Consider the following 26,763-nt stretch of genomic DNA (forward strand, 5'->3'; position numbering starts at 1 on the left):
AAGGGGACGTTCAAGTGAGTTGAGCTCGATTTTGTCATATTATATATTTAACTTATTTGTCCAGAATGCAAATCAAAACCTCGGAGAAAGAGAAATGTTTGTTGAAACTCTGAACCAGGAAATAAAGGGAGCCAAAAAGAGACTTTGGTCTAACATTATCCCCACTTTCACATTACGTAGGCAGAAGCCAAATCAGCTCCTGTCATTTATTCATACCTGCGTTGAGCCTTCGCTGATAACGTGCAGTGCTTGCTCTTTGCATGTTAAACGCACTGTTCATGGCCCCTCATGCCTTTGAAGATGCTCCGCATGTGAATTCTGTGACTGATGAGAGTGAGCTACACGCAACATCAGTCATTAATCATCTTCAAAGCTCACTTCTTTTGCTGTCAAAAGCAAAAAGAATACAGTTAAGGCTTATTATTTATACATGCACACACACGCACACACACAGACGTATTATTCTACTTGTACAGCTGAGGCATTTAGTAACACAGTGGTCGTAATTAATAATTCACACCATCCCAACCTCTTCGGTCAAAATAATATATTGTTTATAACCTTCTGCGACTCAACAGTTCAAAGTGTGTGTGTGTGTGTGTGTGTGTTTTTATTATCAGAGACCTCGTTAGCCACTTCCTTGGACATGGTCTCGTTTTTTCTAAAGGAATGAAATTCTGACGTTTTTTTTCCCATTGCAGTCACTTCAAACCATGTCTACTAGCAGTTTTAGATGTGGGTGGAATATTTGATGAATATGTCAAAAGAAGAGGGGGCAGTTTCCTTTGAATCAGCATGCTCATGGTCAAACTCATCTGGGAGCAGCTCTGGTGTATACATTTTTTATGACTTGACTTCCCTCATACTTTATAACTCACATTAAAGGACTTGATGAAAGACTGAGGCAATTAAAGACGATCATTTATCAACCGTTTTCTATTCTTCTGTCGTTTTGAAGATATAATGACTGTATCACCTTTGTATTAATCTCATATTTGTACATAAAACTGCTGAATTCCAAATCCAGAGCATATTTATGATTGAGAGATTGCCTCCACACAGGTGGAGTTGAGCTGGCGGCTAGCAGCTAACAGCACGAACTGTGCACTCACATGCGGCTGTGAGTGCACTCACATGCGGCTGTGAGTGCACTCACATGCGGCTGTGAGTGCACTCACATGCACAGCCGGACCGGCTGTATAAACAAAGCTCAGAGAAGCTCAGCTTTTGACACACACAGAGGGAGAGTGACATTCTCTGCTCAGGATCCCTCTACCCCACTACATCTTTACATAGTTGTTTGCTGTCATATTAATACTCTGAATATTAAATTATACCTGCCACAAGAGATCATTGAGCATGCAGTCATAACTGGCCACCCAACATATTATGCTGTCTGCTGCAGCAGAATGTGAGATGAGCCATACTGACAGGGAGGCGCTCGGTCGGTCAGCCGATAGCACACTGACGCATGCAACCGATGTTCAACACAACAGCCTTTCATTGGTACAGGAAATCTTCATACGTAGGAGTGAGACAAACAACTTGTAAAAACAATAACACAATATAAACTACGTCTACAGCATCACAATATCACATATAGGACAAGCAGCAGGCTCCTCGTGTGGTGCACCTCCTGGATGTTCGTATCTGGATTCTGTCAGCATGTTTTTAGAAATTGACTGGATTAGTGGAAAAACATACTTCTAAATGTACTGTTCACTTATTGGCTCTGATTTACCCTGAAAATAATTGAAAGAGACTTTAATTATAGCTGATACAAGCTGATATAAAAAATAAGCACCCACTTATTTGCCAATTATTCAACATCGTTATGTGAAGGTTTACTCTCAGAGGTATGTATCTAATTGCCTCCAGATTCCTGTGGCTGAATAAAAGAGAGTAGATCTGCGTCTCTCAATAATTGAAAGCAACATGTGCACAATCTTTTTGTTGAACAAATACAACAAGCCAGGCATCACATCATATAATTAAGCCTATAAAGAATGATTACAGAAATGACATGTGATTAATGAAAACGTTGGCCTTGCAGCTTTCGTAAGTCATTCTAAATTGTGTAACCATGTGCACTATGCACTTACGTACATGTGGAACATAATGTGACCGATTGAACACATGTTGCTGTCCATTATTGAGGCACTCATACAGGAGATGAATTATCCCACAGAAGTGCACAGAGTGGGCGGAGCATTACGTATTGAAGATCAACTGTAGCCCCCAAAAAAATCGATGATTTCTGTTCAGAGGCTTGAAAAACACAGACTGTCCAATCAAACCTTTATTCCATTGGTATCCAAATGAAGATGTTTGTTGAGAAATATTATGTGATCATCTTGGAAAAATATCTGTTCATCATTTAATAATAAATACATGAAATACATATTTTGTCTTATGGAAAAAAGAGGAATAGCAGACGTCGTATTGACAAAAGTACATTGGACATTTTATGATCAAGTCTAATAGTAGTTTCCCTGTAAATAATTTACTTTAGAATCACATTGGGCAATTTTACGACTAAGTTAGGTGGGACTGTTTGCAGATTCTTCTCTCGTTGCGGAATGATTCTGCACATTTTCCCATGAATGAGACCACATACAGAGCAGAGGTGGAGGGAACCGTGTGACTAGTACCCTCAGATACACCATTGCCTTTCACCGGCTAATTACACGCAAAGGAATTTTACTGGGAATCCATCTAGCCAATAAATCAATCAACTTTTTGCCTTAAAAATAAAAACAAAATCAGGTCACGGCAGTTTATCAGAGACAGCCAAACAAAGGAATAAGCCAAACAAAGGAGGCAATAAATAACACCTGTTTTCCAGCTGTCTGTTTATGTCCATGCTCTGACATGTTATGAGTGCATAGTGTGAACTTGTTAAATCCCTTTAACAAGCAGGAGTTTGGAGGCGAACCACAAAGCCTGCTGCTTATTTTGACGAAGATGGACTCCACCTGAACGAGCACACTCTGTTTTGAAGTGTCTGTGAGCCGGTTATCTCTGAAATAGACTGATCTCACTCCAAAAACATTTCTCAATTTGAAACCAGAAGAGTGCACAGAGTGGAGATTTTACCGCTGCAATACAATCATAGTGAGAAGATTAGGCATTCAGAAATGGGCATTTGAACAGATGACGGTAATTGCCGAGAATCAATTTTCGGAGTATTTATTGTTATTATTGTTATCTTAGAAGCCGTGGTGTCACTTTTAATGGGTGAAAAAGCTAAACTTTTGCCAGCAGCAACACAATATGATTCTGCAATTTCTGCATTCTCCGGGTGGTTTTTACTTCTGCATCAGTCCCTGAGGGGATTTAGAGATGTTTGTTATGCACCAATGTCCGTGACACTATAAAAAACAACAACACTGTTTTTAAGTGCATCCGGTCCCTCTGAGACTATGTACTGCGAGCCATCATGAGCATGAAAAGGATGGAAGAGAAAGGTTAGGTTGATGGAAATACTGCAAATCAAAAGTTTGTGGAATTTCTCTCTACCCACAGAGGAGCTTGTAAACAGAATGTTTATGCTTGTAAATTATTAAAATCACCAAAACCCTGATTTACAATGTTTAAGTTGCAGAACTTGTGATCTAACAAACTGATTCAACACTGCGGCAACAGTTAGACAAGCTTTAATGGAAATGAAATAGCTTCGTGTGTGTGAATGCTCATCTCGATATTCACAAGTGACCCCGGCTGGATGTGGCTTTTCACCTCAACTTTAACTAGTTTAAACCCACTAAAAAAACAATATGTCTGCTGTGTTTTTACAATCAAATCATATGTGGTGTGGTTGTCTATAAAGAACAGCTCCTACAATCTCAGCTATATTTTATGGGATATAATGAGGAGCATTGTGATTAAAGGAAAGAAATTGAGGTTAAACAAACTTGAAAAACTGTTTTATTCACACAAGAGACACTTTCAGGCATTTGTAAAGAAGAACATGTCTTTACTCCAAGATGCCAACAATTATCCTGTACCGTTTCAGACACACACCTACTTACAAAGTGCTGGTGTTACAAGGAAAGTAAATTGTATTTAACCTTTGGGTTGACTTTACCGTTTGTGTTTTCAGTTCAGACAGGTTTAAGTAACCTGAAAATATCAAAACTTTGTCAGACTTTCAGATCATTTCCACTACCAGTCTGTAAAATATAGTCTTAAATTAATAATGAATGTCTCACTTTGTGTCCTTTCTTTGTCAGCATCTTCTTCTCTCAGTCCCATATTGTCCCTCCTCCAGAACTGCTGTTTTTGGTTCACTACTTTTCGTATTTTCCCACTTCCTGCTGCTTTCATTCTCCTTTGTCATCGCTGCTGTCCTGCCGTCTCAGGACCCTCTCCAGACGCTTTGCCCTAATTGGAGGCAGTTGCTCATACAAATCAAAGCCAAACTCTGAGCGCTGTTGTGGCATTCGGAAGAGCAGCAAGTGGTTCCTCAACACCTGGAAATGAAAAGAGGAGGTGAGAAGAGCAGCGGAGGTTGTGGTTACCAGGATGTATGTGGACAGATTGTGAAGTAGTTCAACTAATTTGAAAAAATTATGATTAAAACATGGATATCGACATGTTGATTCAGCTGTAACACCAGAACACCATGTGTTTCAATTGAGAATAAAAACTAGTTAGCAGAGAGGTCTAAACAGCCAAACTTGGAAGCTATTAGTCTGATGACTATTTAGCCTCTGGAGACAAGGCCCACATTTCGAAGAGGGTCTAACTGCAGGTAGTGCTGAGACTGCATGAAATGCAATAATAAATAAATAATAGTAAAAATGATTTAATGAGGACTGAAGGCCATAGTATGCATTATTACAGCGCAGCCTCTCCCTTGCTCTGTGTTGGGGCTGAGCCTCTAACACACAGAGAGATGTCAGCGAATCAGAGGGGCATCGGGGAAGACAGTGAAGATAACTCCAGCTGATGACAACGATGCTCGTTATTGTAAGTGCAGTGATTCGTGCATACGTATATGGAGAACAGACAGAGAATATGATGCTGACTTATGTCTGTGTTCTTTATTTATTCTTGTTACCAGATCCCAGGTACTCACAGACAAGCTGTCTTTAGCTTTAGCTCCCACCACCAAAATATCAGTTTTCTGACTGTTCAGCTGGAGGAAGTTTGCTGCCATCCAGTGGTTGATTTCTTCAGAGCAGCTGACTTGGTTGGAAATTGTCAGTGGATAGAAGCTGCGTGTCATCTGCATAATTATGGGAGCTAATGTTATATTTGCTTATGATGTAGCCAAGGGGAAGCATATGTTAAATAGAGGAGGACCAAGAATGGAGCCCTGCGGGACCCCACACACTAATTTGTGACTGTTGGAGTTGAAGTCCCCAAGTGTTACAATAAAACTTTGATTATGCAGGTAAGATACAAACCACCTGAACCTGAACCTGAACTGTGCCAAGCAGACCCACTCAGCTTCTTAACCTTTCCAGCAGGATCCCGCCTGAGACAGCCAGTTAGGTCACGGAGCCATGGAAATAATTCGAAAAATAGATATTTGAATAGTTTGAGTCTATGTGTTTTTTTTAAGAAAGAATATTCAAATGTCATTAATGGCCAATTTTGACACACTTAATACCTTATTCACCCTGAGAGATTAAAAATAAACTGTGGAAGACTTAAAACAAGTGAAAAAACAGTCAGAAAAAATGTCCAGCAGCACAACAGTGATATGGGTGGTGGTGAAGATGAGAAAAAAATTTGGAGAAACTGTGGAGAAAACACCCTCAGAAAGTTACACGGGAGGCGAGCGGGACAGTTGGTACAATCAACAAACACCTCGCAGCGTATAAAGACCAGAGAGTGTGAAGGATGAGACGTACCTCATCGGTCAGGTAGTAAATCTTCCTCAGCATACTGTGTCGAGCTGCTTCAACCTCCTGGAGAAAGGACGAGAGCATTAAAGATCAAAAGGCCTCATTGATGTATACTGCAAAAGACACTCACGCAAATCCAACTTTCTATTCAGTGCAGCTGTAGCAGCTTCTGCATTCACTAAATGACGACATATGTGGCAGTTTGCGCTATGTTTTAATATGGCTGACATTGAAAAAGGCACAAAGCACAATCTTTAATTAATAAATAATCAGAGAAATTCAGAGAGGGCAGGGCAACAGACTTCACCAACATTTGCTCAGATGCCATACAATGCCGTACCTGTGCTGCAGCGTCCTGAGAGAAGATGAAAGCATTGACGTGAGACAAGGTAACCATATACAAGACAGGACACCAGCAAGGCTTCAGGGTCCCCATGACCAAAGAGCGGAAGTAGAGGTGGAGGAGAGGGAGGGAGTCTTCAGGGGGGGAGGTGAACCGCTCGATAGGAATGGAGAGCTTCAAATGAAGAGACAAAAAGATAATAAATTAATCATAGAATATTCAGGCAAACAACTGTTAAATTACTCTAAAAGTAATCTTAACACAACTAATGAGAATAAAAGCAGGAACATCCTCATCATCACCTGTTCCACAGTGACTCCCAGTGACCTCAGCATTCCCACATGTTCTCCAAACACAGCCACCTTCATGGCGGCGCTGTACCTCCGCTGCAAGGGTAAGAGCACCCAGCAGCCAAACAGCCGGTCTCCAAAGGACACAGCTTCGTACTGGGTCAAAAGAGCCGAGTACAGGTCCTGGAAGGAAGCTAGACCGGGAGGAGGGACGTTCAGGTCCAAAGAGTCCAGCCGGGATCGCCTGAAGATGGAAGAGATTTGGTTTAACACCATTCTTTGTGCAACAATTTAGCTTTTGTGCTGCAAGAATAAGGATATCAAAACATTGTAAGACCTGGTCAGCAGTCTGAACAGACCCCGGGTCAGTTTCTGAACAGGTCTCTCCAGGAACAAGTCACTGGAACACAGGAACACACAGGACAGGCGGGCGAGTTTGGCTACAGGAAGGATCACCTACAACATGACAAAATGTTCTGGAGGTTAGTTACAATAACAAATACATATATAGAAATATAATGTTGTATTGCCTGACATGGGACGCTATCACTCGTTAAGTGTTGAAGTGTTAGTGTAGTGTTTATCTATGTTAATGCAAACATTCAGTCTTCATGAAAACTGTATGAGTGGGTTTTAAGCAGAATTTATTTTTTTAAGGACATTTGGTGATTGTTATAAAGGCAACAATAAACAAATATTTTCGATCTCTGCTGAATAAAAATTGAACTACCCTGACTTGACTTGTTTGTGTACCTTTAGTGCCTCCTCCCTCCAGACCTCCAGCAGCAGCAGCCACTGCAGACAGTGGGTCACCGCCTGCAGAGCCCCCTGTGGGAGGTCTTCCACCTCCAGCCCTCCACCGTCGGCCTGCCCCGTCCGCTCATACAGGCTGACGAGTGGGAGGAAAGGCCAATCGGATGGCACGGTGGGACCAGTGAGCTCCGGGAGGAGATGGGAGCTGATCCAGGGGTTGTGGCCGAGGAGAGCGTCCCGGGACGTCAGTACGGACGGCTCTAGATGGGCCAGGTGAGTGAGGAAGCAGCCTCGTATGGACGGCAGCTGGATGCAGGCTTCTCTCAGGAGAGCTCCAACCGTCTGCAGAGAGGGAGAGGTGTGGGCCGTTTCCTCTTGGAGTCTCAGCTCTCCCAGCTCTACAGCCTCAGGTCCACCGCTGTGGCCCTCTCTGGAAAGCAAACAAACATAAACTGAGTAATACTGTCACAAGGAAGAAGCAAAGAATGAGAAATATCACGTTTGGTGGAAATGGATCATCTGCTAAGTCGATCAAATTCCAAAGAAATGTTACTTTGAATAGAATACAATCTGTTAAAGTAGATGATATTCAGTTTCAAGCATTAAACGATTACAAAGAAGGAATGTATGGAATCAACAAAAGCAACAAAAGGCTATCAATGTTGATTGTGTTGGCACCTACTGGTAATCAATTCACAATGAAAGTGAGTGAAGTGGAGTGGACTTACGATATGAAGTCCTTGTTGAAGATGATGGTGGATAACAGTTCATGTCCCAGGTATTCACTGCCTGGTAACAACCATGGCAGCAGAACCAGCGCCACCTGGTGGTACAGTGAGGCATACTTGGCTACTTCTGGCTCAATGGAAACCTGAGAAGAAACAAAGATTAGGATGTGTTGTTATTATGCATTACTAATGAGACGTGGCTTCGGTTCGTAACAGAAGCCATCACAACCTGAAAGAACAGCAGAAGATGGTGCTGCTGACTGAAACAAAGACTTAACTGCACGCTTTAGGTCGACACAATCATTTACGTGACTTTGATCAAAGTTGGAAGCCTACCAGTCTGTGTGCCAGGCGGAGCAGCAGGTAGAGGAGGTGGTGTTCATGACGGACCAGCCAGGCTCTGGAGTGGGACAGGGTGGGCATAGCCTGACTGCAACTCCTCAGGTAACCAATCACAGGTTCTGACAGGAGGAGGGCGTTGAACTAGAGATAGAGGGGGGTTGAGATGAAATACATTTGATTTTGGCCAACGCGTGCAAGACTGCCAAGACGCCGCAACCACAGATTACACTGGATCCTTTTACTGATTAGCACCTTATCTTTGGCTGAAAATGTGCTTAGCAGTGATACAATCTAATGAAAGAAAGGTTTGTGTTGCTCGGCTCATTATTGTCTGTCGCTGTCCTTGCATGATAAAAAAAAAAAACTCCCAAAAGTTCTCCCAACCTCTCCCTAAAAATGTACCTTGAGGCTGAGGCCTTTGTGAATGCCTGTGATTGTTTGCAGGAGAAGCCCCAGGGCCGTGAGGAGAGGGAAGGGGGAGCTAGGAGCAACCGGACCCAGGCGGTCCCTCCATCCTGAGCAGGCCAGGCCAGGGAGGCTGGGAGTGGTTTCTGGGCCCAGATGACTAGACCGGACATTACACACCACTGAGGAAGACCTGGTGTATAAACAAGTCACAATCAAAGAAAAAACTGTCAACAAATTGATGGTTTTCTTGCTGATAAAGGTCAAGAACAAAACAAAGGCAACTGATCTCAGGTTAGACATACTTTAGGTTCTTAATCAGGCCTTGAACAACATGGTGGGACAGCAGGGGGAGGAGCACCTCAGACGTCAGCCGCTCCAGTTCTTGAAGGGTCTCTACTGGCTTGAAACCGCTCTGAGGAAGAGAGTTGTGTAGTTCATGGATTCATAGGTTGGTAAAGCACACAGAGCTCAACCACGTGAGCTACTTGAGCGATAACAATACACTTGTTGTAGGAAGTATAACTTGATTTGTCCTAATGCAGCAGGAAGCGGTACCTGTCTGGAGAGCTGATGGTAGTAAGCTTCTAGGTAGACCAAGTAAGCTGGTATGACAACCAGGCTGATGTCTTTCTGAACGGGATTATCAAGGTTCTTCACAAAGCCCCTCAAATGTCCCAACAAGGACGCCTGCAACCCTGTGACGTGACCCCAAGATACTGGAGGGGGAGGAGGGCACTCTTCTCCCTGAGAGCTGTGGCAAAACAGAGAGGGTAATGTGTACAGGGCTGCAACTAACAAGTATCTTCATTGGTGATTATTTTCCTTATTAATCGATTAGTGGTTTGGTCTGTAAAATGTCAGAAAATGGTGAAAGAGGACAGTGTTTCCCAAAGCCGAGGTTGACGTCCTCAAATGTCTTGTTTTGTCCAAAACTCAATATCATATTTCAAAAATAATCTTAAAAATAAGACATCAGCGTTTAAGAAGCTTGTATGAGAGAATTTAACCTTTTTTTTTTTTTTCTTTTAATTACTCAAACCAATTAATCTATTATCAAAACAGCTGCCAATTATGTGTGATGATTTTTTAAAACTTCTGTACCTGACCATGCCGGCCTGTAGCTCCTGGTGGCAACCAGCTGTGTGTGTGACCTGTGTGAGCAGAGAGAGCACAGCCAGGACCCGCTGGAGCTGCAGAGGCAACAGAGGACCTGAGAGGGCCAGGACTGTGTGAACCGACTGTAAGGTCTTCGCTAAGCCCGGATACAGGTCTCTGTGGAAACATAATGACATGCACTGTGAGAGCAGAGCAGAGGGCGAGAGTGGCGAGCTAATCAGTACAGAAATGATGAAGCGGTTCTACGGATTCAACCGTCTCTCATCTGGCTACTTAACGCTCCTGGACAGGATGTTCTCTGCCCCTGGTGGTCAGATTGAAATGTGTTCACTTGCATGTATAATTTGCAGGCCTGTCCGTAGCCGGCTGCCACGGCCCACAGCCTGTAGGCCTCGGTGGAGATCCTGAGGGCCTCGGCCGGCTCCAGGAGCAGCTCACCGGGCTCAGCACACAGCAGACAAGGCAGACGCTCCTTCACTCCAAGAGAGTTCAACTGGGGAGACAAAGAATAACATAAACATTTAGATCGGAAAATTGGATAATGATTACATGGTACTTTCATACAGGCTGCATCAGTATGGACACAGTTCATCCAGTTATTAAACACCTCTCTCAAACACACGGTCATTCTAATACATTATAAATCAATTCAACACTGTTGCTTGCACTGGCCCTAACAGATGTCATAGCGGCACTTACCAGTCTGGCACAGGCGTGTCTGCCAGAGGTGGCCAACACTCTCAACAGCTTCATGGCGCTGGCCAGCGGGAGTCCGTAAACAGACTGAGGAATGGAAGAAGATGGCGCCGTCCAGGAAGCGGGAAGGAACTCTGACAACACCGTCTCCATCAAGCGAGGACAGTCAAGCACCTGTGAGTGAAATGCAATCTTACTGAATTTGGCAAGATGAAAATATAGACAACAATAATTAATTGTACGACAAGCATGGTGGACAAAATAGTTGATTAAGTGATTGTTGCTGTTGTTACCTGGGTGGCAGATGAGGAAGAGTGCCTCGCGATACGAGTCAGGATCTGCAGGACGTCCTGCACCACTCGAGGAGAAGGTCGGAACACCTCGAGGATGTAACGCAGCCTGGGGAGCAGTTTCATCTTTAACAGACCCTGAAACACAGACATTAAGCATCCACCTTTATCCACAGAGCTTCTAAATTACTGCACATTTACATTACAAAACCAAAATGGAAGTCTGTCTGTATGGCTTTCGATTTTCTCAACAATCGTTCATCATATCGACTTCACGCTTGGCGGGTGTATTGCTGAGGACCAAAGGAAGTGCAGTTTTGAGTGCGAGCACCTGTGAAACTACAGGACATATTTATTAGTAGTGAGTACTGAGCATACTGTAGTGTCTTGAGAGGGTACCCTGTTTAACCGCCGAGCGGCATGCTGGGTACAGCTCGCTCTCCATCGATGTTCGCGTGAGCCGTTGCACCTAAATGGCGCGTGTATTTCCGGACAGGCATGGTTTGAGCCGGCGCTGCAGCACCGGTTATTAAAATCTGAAAAAGCCGAGGAAAACAAGTGAAAAGTAAACATGCTTACCTTGACAACATCCTGCCTGGCCACATCATGATCACTCTTCCTCTCCTCCTTCTCCTTCGCTGTCTCCTTCATACATTCGGGCAGCCCTTCATCCTCCTCATCTTCCTCCTCCTGAGCAGACGGCAGCAGAGGGAAGGAGGCCAGGCCACGAAACCACGAGAAGGTGCAGTCCAAACACTCCTGAGAGGACAAACAATGGATATTTGAACATGAGGGACAAGACATTGGGACGCTCTTGTAGAAAAACAGTAACAGAAAACTAAAGTGTATTATCTCTTCTACATATTATGTTTTTGCTTCTGGGTTTCTGACATATTTTGTGATAACTTGTGCAGTTGCTAATCAAACTTTAGTAGTATTTGCAGATAAAATGACACAATCACATGTAAAAGACGGCATGTTTGAATGGATCGTCTTACTTCATCGTCGTCACACACAAGGAGGGCTTTCAACGCATGCACAGCTGCAGACATTACTCCCTCCACACCGTCGTCCAATGCAAAGCGGAGCAGGAAGAGCAGGCCGGCGTCGAGCAGAGTGGACACCACGCTGCCTTTCAGAACAGACAGGTACTCCCCAGCACGCGCCTACAGGGTCAGAAGATCCGCCACTTCAGTGACTACAGACATGTGCCTCTGCAGCTACACTGCGCGTTTGTTTACGTACCTTTGAGAGGATGTTGGCCAGAGTGCCGAGGGCCAGACTCCTCTGCTGGATGAGCTGACTCCGAGACAGCAGGAATAGTTCCTGCAGGGAGTAACCTGCCCGCTGCAGAGGAATCCTCAAAGTTAGGAGAAAAATCATCTCAAAGCAAAAGACGTGGAGCCTGGTCTAAAACTCTAACTCAGAGATGAATCTGGTTTTCAGTCTCACAATGATGCTTCACCTTTTTTACATTAAATCATGAAGAATAGATCTGATGGTGTTATAAACATTTGTTCATTACAATAAACATGAGTATGAACAAAACAACTTATTGTCCACTGACCTCGGGCTCCTCTCCATGGTGGTGTAAGCCTAAATGGGTGGGCAGATCCTCCGTGGGTGGAACCAAGGTCCCCGCGAAGTCAAAACGAGCCTGCATGGCCTATCGGTACACAGAACCAACACAGAAAAACTTAATGCTTTAAGTTGAAATTAATAAAAAATGTCATCTGCTGGTGTCATGAGAAATATCTCCTGACCTTTTTGGTTCCTTTCCTTCTGGGTGCCGGCAAGTCTCTCATCCACTCCAGCTTCTCTGGCTCCAGCTTATCCATGTGGAGCCATTCCTTCTGAGGCTTCAGCAGCAGGTCCTTCTCTGAATTCACACACAGACACACAGAAGGGTAAAAAGTGAGACTCGGAGCTATGTATGATTTCTTGTAACAATTGGTACAACTGTTGTCTGTTGTAGGCAGCACAGATAAAGTGACAACTCCAACATCGCGGCACCGCTGTAAACACAAACTATTCCTATTTGTTCTCAACCCCAAAAACAGGAGTTGTTTTCTCTAAAAAAGGAGGCAGAGAAGGCAATAAATCAATGCAGATTTGATGACTGTGTTGCCTTCTACTCATCTAATAAATCATCTTTGGCCAGAATGACAAAAGCAGCTCGGGTTCATAACACATTTTGGAAAATTGATGGTACATGATGTGCAAGCTCTGTTCTCCATACGCTCCATTAGCAATACTTTCATCGGGATTGGGAGCGTTCTGTGAATGATCTGCAGTAACTTCATTGCAGAGAGTGGCTACTTCTGGCTCAGTCTGGCCTCTCTGCTAATCACACAAAGTGAAGTCGGCATTCAGCATTATGTCGGGATTTTAGCCTTGCAGCATAAGCGTCGCACATTAACTGTATAATTAAGAGAATGGATCCTTGAGAGAAAGGGAGAGCAGAGAGAGAGTGAAGGAGAGAGTAGTGAGTGAGAAACATCAGGAGGGAGATGGAGGCAGAGAAAGCTGGCAGACGGACACAGGTGTGATGGTGGCACATTTAGGGCTTTTTTCCCTTTAAGATGTACCACTAATCAAAATAATCTGATAGTCTCAGCAACAAGATCATCATATATTTGTCGCGACGCTGTCCTGTGATAACCACGTATCCCTAATGAGCTCAGACACGTGACGATGCATCCAAGAGGGTTTTTAAATAGTTAATTCAGCTCAAGCAGTAGGAGACGTTTACCCAACCTATGTAGGGACACTTTAGTTTATCACAAACATCCACATTCAAAGTCAATGTATTTGGAGATACGTGGTTTTCGTGTACAAGGGTGTGTGGGAAATGGTAATCTGAAATGTAACTACAGCTGTCAGATGAATGCATTGGAGTCAAAAGTACAATATTTACCTCTGAGACGTAGTTGCGCAGAAGTATAAACTTAAGCATAATATGGAAATATTCAAGTAAAGTACCTCAAATGTGTACTTGAGTAAATGTACTTTGTTGCATTCCACCACTGCAATTTAAACAAGTCTAAGGAGGCAAGAAGTAGTGTGAAATAACAGCATAGTCATCCCCATAACTTTGATGCTGTTGATGTATTTATTTATCTCCAGCAGCAGCAGCAGCAGCAGCAGCAGAGACCAGGTAGACTTGATAAAAAGTTTATTTTTAAAATCATCTTACCCGTCATAGCAGGTGGTGTTGGTAGATCCTCCTCCTCTCTTTCCATCTCTACTTCTCGGGGTTTCTGAAACAGCACAGCAGCACCAGAGGAGGCCGACTGTCTGCTCACATCTTCAAGAGGAAAGTTGTCCTTGCTGCTTTTGCCCCGGGGTTGTTTGGACGCGGAGGCAGAGGACGGGACGCTCTGGGCTTTGCGAGCTTTTACAAAGTCCACTAGTCTGGGATCTGGGAAGCAGAAATAATCGCATTATATATGCAGTGGTACCAACAAAATGTACTTTACTAGTTATTATACAAGCGCAACACATATCATGTCTTCATCTCAATGTATATTACATATGAATAACGCATCATGTGGACAACATGATTGCCTACCGAGCTGAGATAAGAGTTTCTTCTGCTCCTGTAGTATCTCCGACTGAGACATGGCCTGGAGCTTAGCCTGGTTCTCCCTGTGGATCCTTGTGGTTTCTTCTGAGCTATCTGGGCCCCCAAGACCCCGACCAGACAGCAGACTGGGACCCGACACTGCAGTTGGCTCTGGAGAGGGGAGATAAAGACAAAAGGGAGACAAAAATAATGTGAAGAGGGGGTTCTGTGGAGAAAAGATACCGCAGACCAAATCCGAAATTGAATTATTTACTCTCGATGATCTGCAGCACCACACTGACCTGTGTCCATGCTGGTCTCAGGCGGCAGCGTCTGCTCTCTGTGTTCAGCTTCAGGTGCACAATGAAAAGGTGTCTGTCCCTCCTTTAGCCTCTGAGCTGCTATCTGACGAGCAAAGATACTCTTCTTTCCAAAAGCGGAAGACAGTGGCACCTGGTCGTACGGATGAATGAATTTTAAAAAATCAAGTTGAATGATTTATTATGACGATACAATGAGAGTATGGACACACAGCTTGAATAGTAAATCTTCATAGGTTTGAAGTATTTTTTTTAGGTAATATGAGATTCTGCACGTAAAGAAAATGGCTTTACACAGTAAGAATCACACTCCTTATTAAGAATTGGCATTGACGTTTTCTTACCTGGCTGCTGGTTTCTGAACGGTGCGATACTTTAGGGAACGCCACGCCTGTAAATGCTGGCAGAGATATCGGTGTAGAGCTGGTGTCTCTCTCCTTAAACAAAGAGGGATGTTACAGATCCATTGATGAAATAATAAATAAGAACACTGTCAATTATGTCAAGCTTAACATGATACCAGCAAACTTGGATAACTAAAATACTTTGAGAGGTCCAACAAGGGGGAAAAAAGCTACTTTATTAAGCACACAGTCACTGGTTTATACTTGGCATTTGCATTCAACAACAGGTACTTACAACTATTCTGGAGAGAACAGCAGTGACGTGAATGTCATGTCTGTCCAGCCTCTCCTCAGCATCCTCATCCTCGAAAGTAACCCGACTGGCTTTGAACCGAGACTTCTTAGGAGGGGCTGGCGTCAGAGACGGGAGTTGGTCTGGAAGATCTAGAGGAAACATAAACGATATTTAATAATCTTACATACTAGTATAAATGGTCCATGGTTAGCGATGGGTGTAACTTATGCTTGTTTAAATACCACCTTAGCCTCATGTTGAGCATGAGAAAAACCCTGTAACTGATCGATGAGTTTTTATTCTAAAAAAACAGACACATCTCTTGCCTTCTATGGTGACAACATCCCTCTGTCTTCCTTCATCTTCCCTGTTACAGTCCCCTCCTCCTCCTCCTCCAGCCTCGCCTCTCCTCTTGTCGGGTCTGCGGACCACATTGGCAGCAGGCGGAGCACCAGAGGTCAGAAACTTCTCCTGCTCCCTGAGGAGGTCTGCCTCAGAGTCGGATGGCTTGGGACGCCGCAACATCCCTCTAAAGGACACACAAGATCATGTTAAATACATTTACACTGTTGGAGCTAATTCTGATTTCCCGTATCCATGTATGTCCGTCTATACTTTCGCGTGAAGCCAAACAGTCAGCTCTCCAACACATCGCTAACTAACGTTATCTGATTGTAAGAAAGGACAGAAAGCAACACACTAATAATAAACCAAATCAATTACACATATCTAACGTGCGCTAACTATCATTAGTTGATATTGCTTTTTTTTTCGCGTGTAACGTTAGTTAAGTTCCGACACGCACAGTTAACGTTAGCTATCGTTAGCTTGACGTTAGCTTGAAATATCAAACCGTACTCAGCTGAAGGTACAATTATCCAACACAAAGCCAAACTGAGTCAATACAATATGGCACTCTTTGTTGTTTTAAAATGTGTCACAACTGTGGTAGCTAACCTTCAGTTAACGCTCAGTGTTGGGTCCGTGTTACCAGCGTGAATACACAACTCCCGGTAGACCACACGGACGATTTCTAATGTGACACCAAACTCCACCTTCACAATAAAAGCTTGGCCCGAATAAACAGAAAGGAATGCGCAGGGACTTCCTTTTCTCTACATCCCCCTATTTTCCCCAAATATTATTAGGATATTTAGAGGCTTGGAAGGCACACGCAATGTATCTGAGGTTGTTGGCAAATATGTTAATGCGTCCTTGCTGATTTATCCCGTGTAACGCGCAGGGTTTACCACATACCTCAGCTCTATATCTCGCGGTATCCTCCTCCCTTCTCCAGGACACTGGGCAGCGCACCGACATCTGGATCATCTGGGTCAACATTGTGCAGTGCCGTTTTCTGTTATGTATGATTTTTGTTAGATAATTTAAAGTGGCCATTGACAACAAGCCTCGCTTACTGCATAATGGTCAACCTCTGCTGCCTTTTATGCGGTGAAATCCCTCAACCCCTCCCCCCTCTGTCCGGCCAGGCGGGACCACCGAGGGATCCCCGCTCGGTGCAGCAGCAGCAGCCTGCTGGCTCCGGCCCAGACGGTGTGGGGCTGAAGGGGACACAAAAAGGGGGAGCAACCCGGGAGAAACGGAGCAAGAAGGAGTGAGTTTATAATCTCTCTCTGACATGCGAAAAGTGCAGAATGCTCTCCTCCGATCCGGACTCTGCGGAGGACACGGCGGCCAGCGCTCCCAATGATGCTGAGGAAGAGGAGCAGGAGGAGGAGGAGGAGAACTCGCCAGCTGAGAGTGATGTTCTGGAGGAGGTAGGTGTAGTCATTCATTAACTTGAATAAAAACATCAAACAATATTTTTTTAAATGGTTGCAGTTCTTATGAATTGATCAGAAAAGTATAACAAATAACAGCAATGACGAACCAAAACATTATTATTGTGCAATACAAATAAGCACACTCTTAAGTGCAAGTTCCTTACCCTTATTCTTATTATTGCCTTTAAATATATATACATAGCAAATTAAATATTAAAGACATTTGAGTTCTGTGATCACTGGAAAAATAAATACTATATTGACATCCTCTCTGTGCCATCAGAGTGCAAATGCTTCCACCTGTAGCCAGACAGCCTCTCTGCTTGATGAAATGTCAGAATAGTCCATTTCACAGTGGCAGTAGAATCCATTGATGTGGAAAGCTACTCTCACCAACGCATGCATAATATTCCCAAAGGGAGTTGTTAAGCCAGCAAACAAATATTTTTGCAAAGCCAGACCACGATTTTAAAGTTTTGATCAATTGTATACATGCATGTGTCTGTGTTTGCTCCACAATGCCCTCTGTCTTTACTGTCACGGAATAATTACTGTGATTCCATCTGGGGATTGGCTGTGTGCAGCCAGCCATGCACAGATAGTAAGAGAGCACGAGTTGTCTTACCTCAGAGCCATTGTCCATGTAACTGCCAGGTCCTATTTTATACTGCGGAGTAGATTAAAGTACAATTTTGTTACAAGCAACTCCACTTTCCACAAGCGTCCTATTTATCTTCAGCTAACAGATTTAGTTTATTAGGGCTTATATTTTTTTGATTGGTAACCTTAAATTGACTAAACATTTTACTAAGAAGCACTATTTAAAGTGAGACTCTTGCACATCTAAACTGTATGTGTGTAATGTCTGCAGTCCAGAGGCCTGGACTACTGAATGCCATCCTCTCTAGTACACAAGAATTGCATCCCTGTTTGCTCCATAAATAACTGAGGTGGAACCCGCAAAGAGACATCCCTACCCCTGTGTCAGCGCAGTAATGGATGGGCTGGTTGTCAGCATAAATTGTTTCACTCCATAAAACACCAGAGGTAGTCTACAAGAACACAGGATCTCATGGGGACGATTGTCACTACAAAAAGCAAAAATATTAGAAAAGACATTTAGAAGTTATGATAAATGTGACTGACAAGATGGGACCAAATTACTTTTGAATGTGTGAAACTCCCAAACTAAGAGATGCACACATTAAATGTGTTGGTCCTGCTTTTTGTGCACAAAGGGTTACACTCAAGCTTCTTTTATTGTTAGTGTTACTGATGAAATAGCTTGAGGCCATTGTGTCTTTGCTGAATGTAAGCACTTTCTGTTTCTGTTTGTCAGCCCGGAGCTAATCACCCAATACGCAGCAGATAAATGATCAGGGTTGTGTGTGTGTGTGTGTGTGTGTGTGTGTGTGTGTGTGTGTGTGTGTGTGTGTGTGTGTGTGTGTGAGTGTGTATACTTAAGCAGTGCTGGGAGAAGTATTCTGATTCTTGTCTAAAATAATCCAAATCAGAATTTAAAAATACTACATTACATGTAAAGCATGTCACAAATGTAAGTGCAACAGAAGGGCCCTTGTAAGTGTTGTATTATTATACAATTATAAATATCAGAAAGTAGTGAAAGTTCCCAGAGTCCAAGAAAATGTCTTGAAATGTCTTGTTTATTTTTTACCAACAGTCCAAAACTTAAAGATATTTCATAAAAAAACATTAAACAGGGAAAAGCAATGAATCCTTACATTTGGAACCAGAAATATTTGGAGTTTTTCCTTGATGAATGAGGTAAATGTTTAATTTATTTTTCATTTTCTGTTATTTATTCCGAAGCTAGAGCATCATTTCTGTCCAAGGTGCCTTTGAGGCTCTATTAAAAAATAAGCTTATAAGTAACAATAAATTGAAACAGAAACATGTGTGTTGGTCGGTCAGGCTCCATTTCTACAATGGATTTAAATCTCCGATGTTTTTAGGAATGTTGTCGTGCTATTATAAGTGTGATATTAATGTGACAACTTTACCAGCTAGTACATTAGCCCATGTGCAATATAAATTTAATTAATTTCAGAGAAAGTTGTGTGAAAACATCTCAGCTAACATTTATATATGTTATATATTAATATTATAAATATTGATATATGTCTGCTTTGAGGCACAGCCTGCAGGGACACTGGGTGCTTTAATTGAATTCCTGTGAGCTTTCTTTAGTTTGATTTACTTTGTGCTTAGGTATGGGAAAGCTTGGCAGTCCAAAGTGGAGCCACGTTCATTTGCATTTCTACTGTATGTCACTGCCAGGTTTCAGAGCCTCATTGCTTTAAGTATCTTTTTCTCATTACTCTCTCTCTCTCTCTGCAGCAGCGTCCAGTGAAGCAGTCCCTGGGTGCTTGCATCTGCCGGGAGTCCCATTGGCGCTGCCTGCTGCTCTCTCTGCTCATGTACAGCTGCCTGGGCGCGGTGGCCTGGTGTCAGCTGACCCGGGTTACCAAAATCAGCTTCAACTCCGCCCTAACCTCCTCCTTCACGGCCTCCTTCACCTCCTCCCTGCGGGGGGCCTCTGGGATGAGCGTTGGAGGACACTCAATGATCTACCACGACAGCCCCTGCTCTGACGGCTACATCTACATCCCTCTGGCCTTCCTGCTCATTCTCTACGCCTTATACATGGTGGAGTGCTGGCACTGCAGAGCCAGGAGCGAGCTGCAGAGCAAAGCAGACGTGGACAGTGTGTATGAGCGCGTGCAGCAGATGAGGGAGGCCCAACCTTGCATATGGTGGAAGGCCATCAGCTACCACTTTGTGCGACGGACTCGGCAAGTCACCCGATACCGCAACGGGGACGCGTACACCACCATGCAGGTGTACCACGAGAGAGTGAACACCCACGTCGCCGAGGGCGAGTTTGACTACAGCCACTCTGGGATGAAAGATGTATCGCGTGACCTCAGAGGCTTGGAGGGACGCCCGGCAACTCGCCTGCGCTTCACCAAATGTTTCAGCTTCACAGAGGCCGGTCCAGAAAATGATTACCTCAACCAGAGAGCCAGGTTCTTCTCTGAAATTGAGGGTTTGGACGATTACATGGAGGCCAGGGAGGGGATGCAGCTGAAGAATGTGGACTTCGGAGAAAACCTAATAGCCTACGTAGATCCAGATAGGATGCCTTGGTACACTTCCCAGGTTGCCTTCTGGCTGGCAGCTCTGCTGATGTTGTCCTGGCCTCTGAGAGTGCTGACAGAGTACCGCACTGCCTATGTGCACTACCGCATAGAGAAACTATTTGGGCTAGAGTACAGCCCCTCTCCTCTAGATGAAGACAGGCCTCTGGGGAATAGTACTGGTTGTGGTATTCCCAGAGTAGACACGCTGGACAGCACTGAGATGGAGTGGCACATACGCTGTAACCGTCAGGTGATTCCCAGCTACTCAGAGGCCATGCTGATAAACATGAGCACAGCAGACTCTAACTCATTACAAGGCACCTCGTCCTCAAACTGCTTCCTTCTGGACAGCAGCCAGACTGCTCAGAGTTACGGCGCTCTGCAAAGCCAGGAGGACTGCGAGCAATGCGAGGAGCTGAACGGACGAGGTGACGGAGGAGGCAGGAGGAGGACCATCGCCAGCTCCAGCTGCTCCTCCATCTTCTCCTGCCGGGGAGCGCTGCTCCACTCGCACCCCTCCTCGGACACGTCCCGATTCTCTCTCTGCCGCATGTACGGCTCCCATCGCACCGTGTCTCTGTGGAGGAGCCACAGCAGCAACCTGACTGACCCCTGCTGCACCGACGAGCAGTGCTGCCGGTCCGACTCCAGCCGGCTGGCCCTCAGCGATAGTCCACCGACTTATAGGGACGCCCGGTTCTTCCCAGTGCTCATTGTGCATCGGTCTGAGGGCCGTGGCGGCGAGGACGGGAGGGATGTGAGGCGATATTACATACGCAGAGGGTCGTCCTGTGTGGAGACGGATCTCTGAGGGACATGGAGACACTTATTGATGAGTCAAGATAAGATTCAAAACAGTAATGATGGATGATGTTGGTCACTGTTTGCTCCATAGACAGAATGACATTAATGAAGATGTATGGCGCTCTTTCAGAAAATTCCAATGTAAGTGAAGTAATAGTCACTTCTATTTTTTAACACAGTCCTCTGGTTGAATTGCACATGCTGCAGTGAGTATAATGACAATAATAATCTGATTAAATTGTGCATACATGCCACTGAGACATGAAAACTGCATGACATCAGCATCCTACTGTTTTCATCACTCACATTTCTCAAAAATCACAGGATACAAAACTTCACCGGTTCTTACATTGACCTTGTATATGTTATTATACGTGTGAGGATTGTGCCACTTAGAGGTGAGAATAATACAAGTAAAAAGTAAAAAGAAAAGTTGCATGTCATTACCATAAGCTTTTGTCTTTTAGTTGATCTATAGTGAAACCAAAGACATTTTTTCTGTTTTTTTTGTTTTTTCCAAAGACTTTTATTCAACACCACAAAGCTTTTATTGATGAGTAGGAACATGAACTGAATGTCAAAATGTAAGCAGTAAAAGCAGTCCTGACAAATTATTTTTGTAGACTTGTACCATGTCAGATTGAAGGGAATAACGTGGCGTTTTTATTCACTCAAATGTGTTGATTAAATCATACATTGAATCATATCACTGTTGCACATTTCTATATTTTAATTTAAAGTCACAAACAAATGTAAACAGTCCCTGTTGTGTGTGCGCTGATGAATAAAAAGAAAAAGAAGAAGAGAGATAAGTTTGTCCTGTGATCATGTTGATCTGAGGTGACAGATACTCTCAGCTCACTGGTTCCTCAAGTACAACTAGAAGGAAAGAAGCACTGGAATGACTACACGGACTTCCAATGACTCCAACCAATAAACATCCTTTGTGGTTGCCAGACCAAGTGTGGTTAGTACAAATATACCATTTATGCAAGCAAAAGTGTAAATGCAGAATGTTGTTGCCATCTAAGATAGAAGCAATACTATACTTTTACTATGATAAAAGCAATACTTCAAAAACACTCCATTACAAGTAAAAGTACATATTATGTTATATTACTTCTCGGGATTATTATCACCGATGTATGAATGAGTATGTAGCATTGTAATGCTGTTGTTGGAGAAGTTCAATCTATAACAATGCATCATGTTTATAAGATGACCGTGTGATTCATATTGAAAATCTGAATCTACAAAGTAACTGCCAAATACATACAACGATATCTCTCTGGTCTTTCTTTCTGCTGAACACTAGATGCCACTATTGCTAAGAACTGCATTGATTTATTTATATTAAAAATGTATATATTTTTTAATGGGTACATTCAACAGTACTTTGACAAAAAAGAAAGACAAATCAATTCAATAGCTTCTCAGTTTTCCTCAGCAGATGGAGTTTTTGCCCAGTTGTAGAAACTTCAGTGAGTAACGTGCAATAGAACAGTCGAGGGATAGCAGGACAGTTGAAAAGCCCCAGAAAAAAGCTAGTCAGTGGACCTTTTTTGGAGTTTTTGTCAAACCTCTGTCAGTTGCTTTATGATTAGAAAAAACTGTGACTGTAATGGAGATTATTAAATAGTATTTTATACATGTTTATATTTTTGTCAAACAAACTACCACGTAACCCAGTGGTGGAAGAAGTACTCAGACCTCAGAAGTAGTAATGCAACACTATGGAAATACTTTGTTCCAAGTGAAAGTCCTGCATTCAAAATGTGACTTTCAGTATATTAGCATCAACATATAGCTGCTTGAAGTACCAAAAGTAAAAGTTGGCAACTCATTATGCAGAATGGCCCATTGCGCAATAGTGTATATTATTATTCTGTTATTCAGAACCGTACAGTCCTCGAATAAATGTACTTCCCACCAGTGGTGTCACGTTTTATTTATTGTTTATTAAAAAAGTACTTCGAGAAAAACGGTTGTCCGACTATGGAAGTAGGGTCTGCCCCTCTCCTGCTAAACGCGCGCCAGGGCCCCGAGCGCTTCCATGACGTCACTTCCCACGCGCGCGCGATATCATGCTAACGACAGCTACCTCACCGAGAACAGAGAACTATCCGGGGCCTTTTACAATGTGTCCAGGTACCGTCAAACTCACCGCGGTTGCCCACTGAAGACTTGCTATACCGGCTGTGTGTGGTGTGTTCGACAGCCGGTCAGATGCCGCTGCGGCTCGGTGGAGACCACCGGTCCGCTTGTTGACATCCATGACGGGGACGAACGTGTGTGTTGTGCCCCGGGAGCTCCAGGACGCTTTTCCGCGGAAGTTTCTTTTTCTCTTCCTCTGGTATGCATTTAAACCCGTAGTTTAACTCTGACTCGGCCTTAAGCCGGGACATCAAGAGTTTGTGTTTTTGTTTTGTATTCGGTTGTGATGAAGCTGCAGTGTGATGTCGAGGTGGTGAACCGGATGCTTCCCTCGTTTGGGATGAAAAGTCGAGGGAAGGGCACGAGAGCGGTGCTGTCCATCGGGAAGCATGCGGACAAGACGAATCAACGCAACAACATCTACATGATGATCTGCACCGCTAAAGACAGAGCAGGCTCAAAGTACAAGGTCAGGGTCTGTTGTTGTTGTTGTTGTTGTTGTTTGTACTGTACTGTCGCTGAAGCTGGACTTGCGTCCCTGGGTGTGTGCCCCTTTATGTTGATTGAATTCAGATTTAGTTTAGGGAATTTTATTCATCACTCAAAGAGCATTTCATGGCTAAAGTCTAAAAAGAGTAAGCTCATCAACACAGTTACAAAAAGGGGCTTTTAAAAGTAAAAAAAAATAGGAATGGCTGAATTTGACTGTATATTACAGTTTATTTTACATTTATTATTCACAAGTCTTATAGACAAGAGTTGATGCATCTTGTTGATACTGTTGTTGTTGTTGTTTGGCTCCGTAAACTATCATTTGAAAAAAATGTAATATCTGGATGCAAAAAGGCTAAATAAACATTCGTTAAATGTAATTTAACACACGCAACATGGTACATCCAGCGTACAGGTCACGTTATCGACAAAGCATGTACATACTTTGTCGATAAGTACAGTTTAATAAGACAGTAAATGATCTTCATGTCATGTTGTTTGTCAGGTTTCTACAGTAACTTTTTGAAATGACAGTATTAAACATTGCATAAGCAACACATTCCAGCAACTTTGACTGTGTTTTTGGTATTCAGTTAACTCAAACCCATGCCACTTAATATATTTACTTTTATTCCTTTATTTATTATGCATCATTGCCAGAAAGACCTAGACGATTTGAAACCCTCAGCGTATAGTGTTCATGTTCGCTAATGCTGCCTTCAGGTGCTCTTCAGGAGCTTCTGATTTAAAAACGCCTAATATACACCTGCATGTTGAGGAAAGGGTTCAAAAGGTTCAAAAGCTTTCGGTATTCCCGTCTACACTAGTTGAGTTCGTGAATCGCTCCTGGTTGAATGGTAACGCGTACACACCCTGTTGTGTCATGTATTTTTCCATCACTGACATTTTGCCAACTTTCTCTTGCAGCTGAAAGACAACATAGAGAAGTTCTTCACCTGGTTTGTGGAGGAAGGCAAGGCCACCGTGAGATTAAAGGAACCTGCTGTTGACATTTGTTTGAGCAAGGTACGACTTCCAGCTAAACACAGTCTGAGTACTACAGTGTTTATAAGTGAGTACTGTGTCACAAGACTCCACCTACTCGTTTATCCAACTAGACAGATTCGGTTGTTTTGACTGCATCAACCTACAGGCCCACCATTTTTAAAATCCTAAATAAATTGACCATACATTTAGATGAACACCCTGATATGTCTTTGGGTGTTTTTTTGGTTGACGGCCTATTATTTTGGACTGCATTGTACAAGTATTCACCATCCATTAATCCACCTGTGTCTTCATCTATTCATTTATTTGCAGGCTGATGCGAACAGCTTGAAGAACTTCCTCTCGGCGGCTCGTTTGGCCGACAGAGGAAGTGACGCGAGTAGCCTTCCTCTCTCCACGCTCACTCCTGTTCGCGCCAGAGACGTAGAGCAACCCAAGAAGAAGCTCACCATCGTTTCCAAGAAGGACTATCCCCTCACCTCCTGCTTCCCCTACTCTCTGGAGCAGCTGCAGGTCTCCTACTGCAAACTGTCCCGGGTGGACATGCGGATGCTGTCTCTCAAAGGTACAGTAGAATGAGTTTAACTTCATACAATGCTTTGCGCAGTACTACATAGCTGGATTAAGTTGTGTTGTTTTTCTTTGGTTTGTTTTTTTCAGCTCTCCGCAAGCTAGACCTCAGCAACAACCACATCAAGAAGCTCCCTGCCACCATCGGGGACCTGGGCTGCCTCTCCGAGCTCGTCCTCCACAACAACCACCTGGAGGCCTTCAGCGAGGCCCTCTGCCTGTCCACCCTGCAGCGGACCCTCCAGCTCCTGGACCTCAGCCAGAATCGACTGCAGTCCCTCCCGGCTCAGTTCTGCCAGCTCAAAGAACTAGTGAACCTCAAGCTGGACGACAACAAGCTCGTCTGTTTGCCGTTCCACGTGGGCCGACTCTCCAAGCTGAGGTTCCTGTCGGCGGCGCACAACCAGCTAACCATGTTGCCCTCTGACTTCCGTAAGCTCAGTCTGGAGAACCTGGACCTGTTTGGGAATCCGTTTGTCCAACCGAACCCTCTTGACCACACGATGAAACTCACGTTCCCACTTCCTCTTCAAGAGATGGCTTCCAGAGCCGTGGCCAACCTCAGGTTAGACTTAAACACGCCCGGTATACCGTACTGTATCTTCACTGTGGTGCTTACAGCAGCCTCCCAATTGTATCCTCTCTGATTCACCTCGCAGGTTACCGTACGGACCTCACCTCATCCCTGCCCACTTGTGTCGGGACCTCGAAGTAGCCAAGCTGTGCGACTGCGGCCGTGTCTGCATCAATTTCTACATCAAGACTGCGGTCAGCATGAACCTGCACCAAGTCTCTCACACGGTCGTCCTGGTGGACGACATGGGGGGCACGGACGCTCCGGTGCAGCAGCACTACTGCTCCCTCTCCTGCTACTCCGAGTTTTTAGATAACTCGCTCCAGAGAGGAATCAGATGAGGAAGAACAAACTCTTTTTGTTTGACAGGAAACTGACCGACTGCTGGAAATTGCGGTGGATTTAGCAACAGATTTGCAAGTTCAGAGATACTGTTGGAGGATACAGTTGTCTGGTAACGCCTTTAAATGAAAGGAGGATATTGACTCCATTAGGCTTTAAAAGTGCTTGAAGCAGCCTGTTTTACACTCACACTCAGCTTATATTGCACTCCCTTACTTAACTGCTCCATCTGTAACTGAATAACACTGAATTTATAGAATGATAGCGGGCAGCCACACGGACAGTTTGCCATTGCTGCCGGTGAACGTCACACATCGTCTTTCCTGCCTCTGAGAGCAGACTGCAGGCTACTGACCTACTTCTACAAGGCAGGAATAAAGAAATTAGATTCATTTGAGTTTCTTCCTGAACACAGTGCCTCAGGGTCCGTGAGCGTTGGCTAAAGGGAGTTGGTTTTTACTGTGCTAATGACCCACAATTTTTATATTCATGTGAAAAATGCAATAAAATCAAAGTATTCACATTGTTG

General features: G+C 43.9%; 3 protein-coding genes across 5 annotated transcripts; 2 read left to right on the forward strand and 1 right to left on the reverse strand.

Moving 5' to 3' along the window:
• Positions 1-3,640: 3,640 nt before the first annotated feature.
• On the reverse strand, positions 3,641-17,038 carry rpap1 (RNA polymerase II associated protein 1). 3 transcript variants are annotated; one of them, XM_031847775.1, is made up of 27 exons: positions 16,603-17,038; positions 15,672-15,874; positions 15,346-15,494; positions 15,051-15,143; positions 14,689-14,839; positions 14,393-14,557; positions 14,018-14,242; positions 12,585-12,700; positions 12,389-12,487; positions 12,067-12,168; positions 11,820-11,987; positions 11,401-11,580; positions 10,825-10,959; positions 10,535-10,705; positions 10,171-10,328; positions 9,821-9,991; positions 9,275-9,470; positions 9,022-9,131; positions 8,714-8,909; positions 8,306-8,452; positions 7,970-8,112; positions 7,242-7,671; positions 6,826-6,944; positions 6,501-6,732; positions 6,196-6,372; positions 5,862-5,918; positions 3,641-4,472 (listed from the first exon to the last, which is right to left on the reverse strand). In XM_031847775.1, the coding sequence occupies exons 2-27, from the start codon at positions 15,868-15,870 to the stop codon at positions 4,323-4,325; spliced, it is 4,239 nt and encodes a 1,412-aa protein (XP_031703635.1). In that variant the 5' UTR covers positions 15,871-15,874; positions 16,603-17,038; the 3' UTR covers positions 3,641-4,322. The 3 variants fall into 3 exon arrangements, with proteins under 3 accessions (XP_031703635.1, XP_031703634.1, XP_031703633.1); XM_031847773.1 differs by lacking the exon at positions 16,603-17,038 and adding an exon at positions 16,303-16,383 and having other exon boundaries at positions 3,642-4,472; XM_031847774.1 differs by lacking the exon at positions 16,603-17,038 and having other exon boundaries at positions 15,672-16,262.
• Positions 16,426-22,290, forward strand: LOC116383722 (transmembrane protein 151B). The gene is made up of 2 exons (XM_031847776.1): positions 16,426-17,123; positions 19,488-22,290. The coding sequence occupies exons 1-2, from the start codon at positions 17,001-17,003 to the stop codon at positions 21,099-21,101; spliced, it is 1,737 nt and encodes a 578-aa protein (XP_031703636.1). The 5' UTR covers positions 16,426-17,000; the 3' UTR covers positions 21,102-22,290.
• An 867-nt stretch (positions 22,291-23,157) lies between these two features.
• On the forward strand, positions 23,158-26,755 carry lrr1 (leucine rich repeat protein 1). The gene is made up of 5 exons (XM_031847929.1): positions 23,158-23,717; positions 24,668-24,766; positions 25,061-25,313; positions 25,409-25,883; positions 25,978-26,755. Exons 1-5 carry the CDS (start codon positions 23,535-23,537, stop codon positions 26,231-26,233), a joined length of 1,266 nt encoding a protein of 421 aa, XP_031703789.1. The 5' UTR covers positions 23,158-23,534; the 3' UTR covers positions 26,234-26,755.
• The last annotated feature ends 8 nt before the right edge of the window (positions 26,756-26,763 follow it).

Source organism: Anarrhichthys ocellatus, unplaced genomic scaffold (genome assembly GCF_004355925.1).
Source record: "Anarrhichthys ocellatus isolate YVR2014 unplaced genomic scaffold, GSC_Weel_1.0 scaffold7, whole genome shotgun sequence".
NCBI lineage: Eukaryota > Metazoa > Chordata > Actinopteri > Perciformes > Anarhichadidae > Anarrhichthys > Anarrhichthys ocellatus.

Bases quoted from the DNA above. Each gene is read 5' to 3' on its own strand.
- rpap1 (XM_031847775.1), bottom strand. From the start codon at position 15,870: ATGTTGCGGCGTCCCAAGCCATCCGACTCTGAGGCAGACCTCCTCAGG. The intron at 15,144-15,345 runs GTAAGTACCTGT...TCTTTGTTTAAG, and splicing joins CTGTTCTCTCCAGAATAGTT to GAGAGAGACACCAGCTCTAC. The intron at 11,988-12,066 runs GTACGTAAACAA...CTGACCCTGTAG, and splicing joins TGGCCAACATCCTCTCAAAG to GCGCGTGCTGGGGAGTACCT.
- LOC116383722 (XM_031847776.1), top strand. From the start codon at position 17,001: ATGCTCTCCTCCGATCCGGACTCTGCGGAGGACACGGCGGCCAGCGCT. The intron at 17,124-19,487 runs GTAGGTGTAGTC...CTCTCTCTGCAG, and splicing joins AGAGTGATGTTCTGGAGGAG to CAGCGTCCAGTGAAGCAGTC.
- lrr1 (XM_031847929.1), top strand. From the start codon at position 23,535: ATGAAGCTGCAGTGTGATGTCGAGGTGGTGAACCGGATGCTTCCCTCG. The intron at 23,718-24,667 runs GTCAGGGTCTGT...TTTCTCTTGCAG, and splicing joins GAGCAGGCTCAAAGTACAAG to CTGAAAGACAACATAGAGAA. The intron at 25,884-25,977 runs GTTAGACTTAAA...TTCACCTCGCAG, and splicing joins AGAGCCGTGGCCAACCTCAG to GTTACCGTACGGACCTCACC.